This window comes from Pygoscelis adeliae, unplaced genomic scaffold (genome assembly GCF_000699105.1).
Source record: "Pygoscelis adeliae isolate BGI_AS28 unplaced genomic scaffold, ASM69910v1 Scaffold544, whole genome shotgun sequence".
NCBI lineage: Eukaryota > Metazoa > Chordata > Aves > Sphenisciformes > Spheniscidae > Pygoscelis > Pygoscelis adeliae.
This window is the reverse complement of record NW_008824715.1, coordinates 98,309-102,240: the sequence shown is the minus strand read 5'-3', so window position 1 is coordinate 102,240 and position 3,932 is coordinate 98,309. Positions and strand designations below refer to the sequence as shown.

The 3,932-nt window shown below is 61.2% G+C and overlaps 1 protein-coding gene across 1 annotated transcript in view; it reads right to left on the bottom strand.

The window, feature by feature from the left end:
- SNED1 (sushi, nidogen and EGF-like domains 1) overlaps nucleotides 1-2,476 on the bottom strand; it is a 29,686-nt gene extending 27,210 nt beyond the window's left edge. The window contains exon 1 of the mRNA XM_009323193.1: nucleotides 2,354-2,476. Within this exon, the coding sequence (XP_009321468.1) occupies nucleotides 2,354-2,476 (123 nt within the window). The remainder of the gene's footprint in view (nucleotides 1-2,353) is intronic.
- Between the last annotated feature and the right edge of the window lie 1,456 nt (nucleotides 2,477-3,932).

The window sequence follows — 3,932 nt, the reverse complement described above, 5'->3', positions numbered from 1 at the left end:
CCCCCCCTGCCGTTAGCAGCCTCGGCTCCTTCCCCGCGCTCTCGCAGGGCTTTTACAGCCAAAGCTCTTAATGTGATTATAATAATTATTTCTTTCCTAGCTATTTTTTTTTTTTAATAAACAGTCTCTTTTGAAATGTCACTGGGGGAAGCCAAGACTCCAGCTGAGCCCTGGCCCGGAGGCAGGAGCAGGGGCTGGGGGAGCGTGCGAATGTGCGCGGGTGCGTGCAGGCAAGCACGTGTGTGCGGGAGCGCGCGGGCACCCATGGGGGCACCCTGTGGAGGGGGACTCCACTGAAGCATGCAAGCATACCCGGGGGCTGTGAAAACCTGGCAGTTCCCTGGGGACAAGCAGGCAGGGGTTCCTCTCCATCTCTCTCGGTCCGGGTGCCCCATTGAACTCCACCTCGCACCCCTGCTCTCCCACTCCTCTGTGTGGTCCCCCCCCAGCCCTGGGGCCGGGCTTTGAAATCTGTTGAAAAGAGACCCTTTTTGCCAAAATAAACAGCCTGTCATGTTAAATTACTCTCCCTTCCTCTCTACCTCTCCTGCCTGCGTCCCCCCTCCCCATCCCAGCGTTTTTGCCGGGGCCGTCGTGCTCTGGGCGAACTCCCAACTCTGATGGGAGGCTCGTGGGGCACATGGGTGCTGGCACTGGGGCCAGTGTGGAGCCGGGGCACTGGGGCAGAGCACCACCTACCTCCCGCATTCCAGTCTCCCTGTCCCCTGCTAGGTCCTCCACCCACCAGCTCTTTCTGCTGGGTGGTGATGGCATCTTGCAGGGTCCAGGGATCAGCAATGATGCTGTGCACAGTGTTCTACGGTGGGGTGAACTGGCTGAGGGATGCCAGGGGCTTACTGCAGCCCCTCACCCACCCCTGCCATGTCCAGTACTCCAATGCCCCTGGGTTTTTTCCTCTCTCTCACTTGCCCTTGCTCTTATTTTTGGGTTATTTTCTCTCTCCTGTTTCTAACGGAGTGAAAATTCATAGAACCATAAAATGCCGAGATGGAAAACGAGCGATTAGCTCATTCAGCCCGGCCCCTCTGCCAGTGCCAGGCCGTTCCCTGCCAGCCTCCCGGTGACTCGTCCAGACCAAGCACCATGCGCTACAGCCATGTCTTCCACAGCCTAACTGACCTTCTTGGTAGGAAATTGTCTCCCGTGTCTCGTCTCCAATGGTGATGTGCTATGTTTGAGCCTATTGCTGGGTTACACGTCCTGGCGCTGCCCTGAACATCCAGCCCTGTGCCGTGTCTGGCTGTGCTGCTTGCCCCCACACACGGCATGGCCTCGGGCAGGGCTCAGCCCTCTGGTGTTTTGTTGCTTCCTCTGCACTGGATGGAGCTTCTGCTGTCTCCCCACCACCCTGACCTGTGCCATCCCCTCCACATGCCAGCTCCTCTCCCTCCTGATGGATGGCACCTGCCTTGGCCTCCCACGGTGCCTGGCTTGGGCTCTCCCAGGGCAGCAGGGAGGGATGCCAGCAGGCATGGGGTGGCCTCATGCCCCACCACCCCCATGCAAAGGTCACAGCACTGGGTAACCTCCCCCGGGCAGGCAAAGTGCAGGCAGAGGCCAGACCTGCCACGCTAAGCTGCCTGCTCGGCCTTGGTGGCCATCCCCCTGCTTTGAGGGGGACCCCCCTTCTGCACCCCAGCACCCTCCTGCCGAGCTGCCCCCTGGCCGAGGAGATTGGGCAGCATCCAGCAGCACCTCCAGCTGCTCCCACTTCTCCCGGCTGGCCAGCTGTGTCGCCAGCTGTGTCGCCAGCCAGCACCGCTCCCCAGCCAGCTCTTCCTTCTTCTCCTGTGCCTGCAGCAGGGCTGCTGCCTGCGCTGCCTATGCCTGGCAGCAGCAGGGTAAGCTGCACCTCCAGGGCCTGCACCCTGTCCCTTGCCTGCAGGGGAGAGGAGGGGGAAGGGGAAGGGGAAGGGGAAGGGGAAGGGGAAGGGGAAAGGAGAGGGGAGAGGGGAAAGGAGAAAGAGAAAAGGGAAAAGAGGAAGGAGGATGGGGAAAGGGGAAGGGGAAAAGAGGAAGGAGGAAGGAGGAAGGGGAAAGGGGAAGGCCCTGGCCTGCGGGAAGGGGCAGAGAACAGCATTTTGCAGCACTCACTTCTTGATGGTGGCACCTGGAGGTCCACAAAGTGCAGGTGCCAAAGGCAGTGAGGAGCTGGGAGGGGTCACGTTGCACTCACTCCTCCTGGTGCCAGAGCTCTGGCAGTGATGGGAGCAGGACACCAGGGTTGCACAGCAGGGTCAGCCAGCACCATGCCAAGGAGGGCATGGTTCCCCCACTAGCACCAAGCCGCCCGGGGGGGACTGCCTCATCTCCCCACCCTGACGAGCCTTACCTTCCCATAGCATCCCTCCCGCTCACAGTTCAGTTCCTGTGTGACCCCCATGGCCTCCACCAGCATCCCTGCCAGGCGCTGCCTGAAGGACTGTCGTGGCTGCTGCCACAGCAGGAACTCCATCTGTGACAAAGTGATGCTCCTAGGGCACGCAGTGACCCTGCCAGCAGTGAGCCATGACCCACCACCCCCAGAAAAGCAGTGGCCTGTGTCTCTCTGCCCTCTTTTCCCCACATTGGGGCCTGGAGCGATCATCTCTCCTGCCTGACTTGGGCTCAGCATCCTCCAGGATGAGCCTGGACCCTTCTGATGGGGAGGGTGAAGCCCTCAGGAGCCCTGCTTCAGCAGCAGGGAGTCCTGCTGCTTTTGGCTCCTCTGTGGGATGCCAGCCAGCTTGTCCTCCCCATGTGGTGGAGGAGGGCAAGGCCGAGCTGCATGTACAGCCCTGGCCAGAACGGTGGTTGGCGTGGGGGACTGAGGGCCCCCTGCTCAGGTGGGGTGAAACCAGGAGTGTAGGGCTTGGGTAGGGAGACACAGTGCCTGTCGCCCACTGTCAGCGGTTTAAAATCTGGCTGGGGCTCCCCAACCCTGGGCATCCCCAGCCTCCAGGCGGTGAGAAGCCTCGTGTGGGCTCCCGCTCACCTCCGTGGCTCGTGCTGCAGGCACATGAGGATGCTCTGCAGGTTGAATCTCTGGCCCTGCTCCCTCTTAGAAGCCAGCCGGCGCTCCCCACTCAGCTGGTGGAAAGACAGATGGTCATGAGGGACAGACCCCTGCATGGAGAGTGGCTCCTCAGCCACACGGGACTGAAGGAGGCACAAGGACGAACTGGAAACAACCCCAGGGAGATCCAGAAACCTTATCTGGGCTATATAAAAGGGCCATAAAGAGCCGGAGCCACAGGAGGTGGGAGGACTGGCCCTGAACCCCATGGCTCTCTCTCCCCTCCCTGGAAGTGGTCCCAGGGCCGCATGCTCGGCTGTGACCTCCTTCCCACACCAGTTCCTGCTGCCACAGAGCCTCCCCCACTCCCTTCCCTGCTCTGACCAAGGGCAGGAATGGTTTGCAGGGAAGCCTGGGATTACTGAACTATGCTGTCCTGCTGGGAGAGCCCTGCCTTCCGTCCATGGGCTGTAATTATTAAGAGCTCTGGCTCAGGGCCTGTGAAGCTGGGGAACCTGCCCCAGGAAGGGCATGGCATGCACGCCCCTCTCCGGGATTTGTGGAAGATGCTGGAGGACTGAGGGTAGGTACGAGGGTACAGCCAGAAAGGCTGTGTGGAAACAACAGCCAGTCTCTGCCCAGTTGTGGCCAGAGCTGTCCTAACTCAGGGCAGCCCAGGGGCTAAGCCTGTCCCAGCCAGCTTTTGGGAGGCGGAAGGTGACCAAGACCCCGCTCAGATCGGAGCATGCACCCAAAACTTGCCTCAACAGTATCTGCTCCTCCTGGCGGCAGCCAGGCTGAGGACCGCAACCTCTGTCGCCACGGCCCGCTCCCACCCCGCTGCTCAGGGGTTTTGGGCAGAAAGCGCCGGTTTGCGTGTCCCCCAGCACCGTAACCAGGCAACCACGCCGTCGGG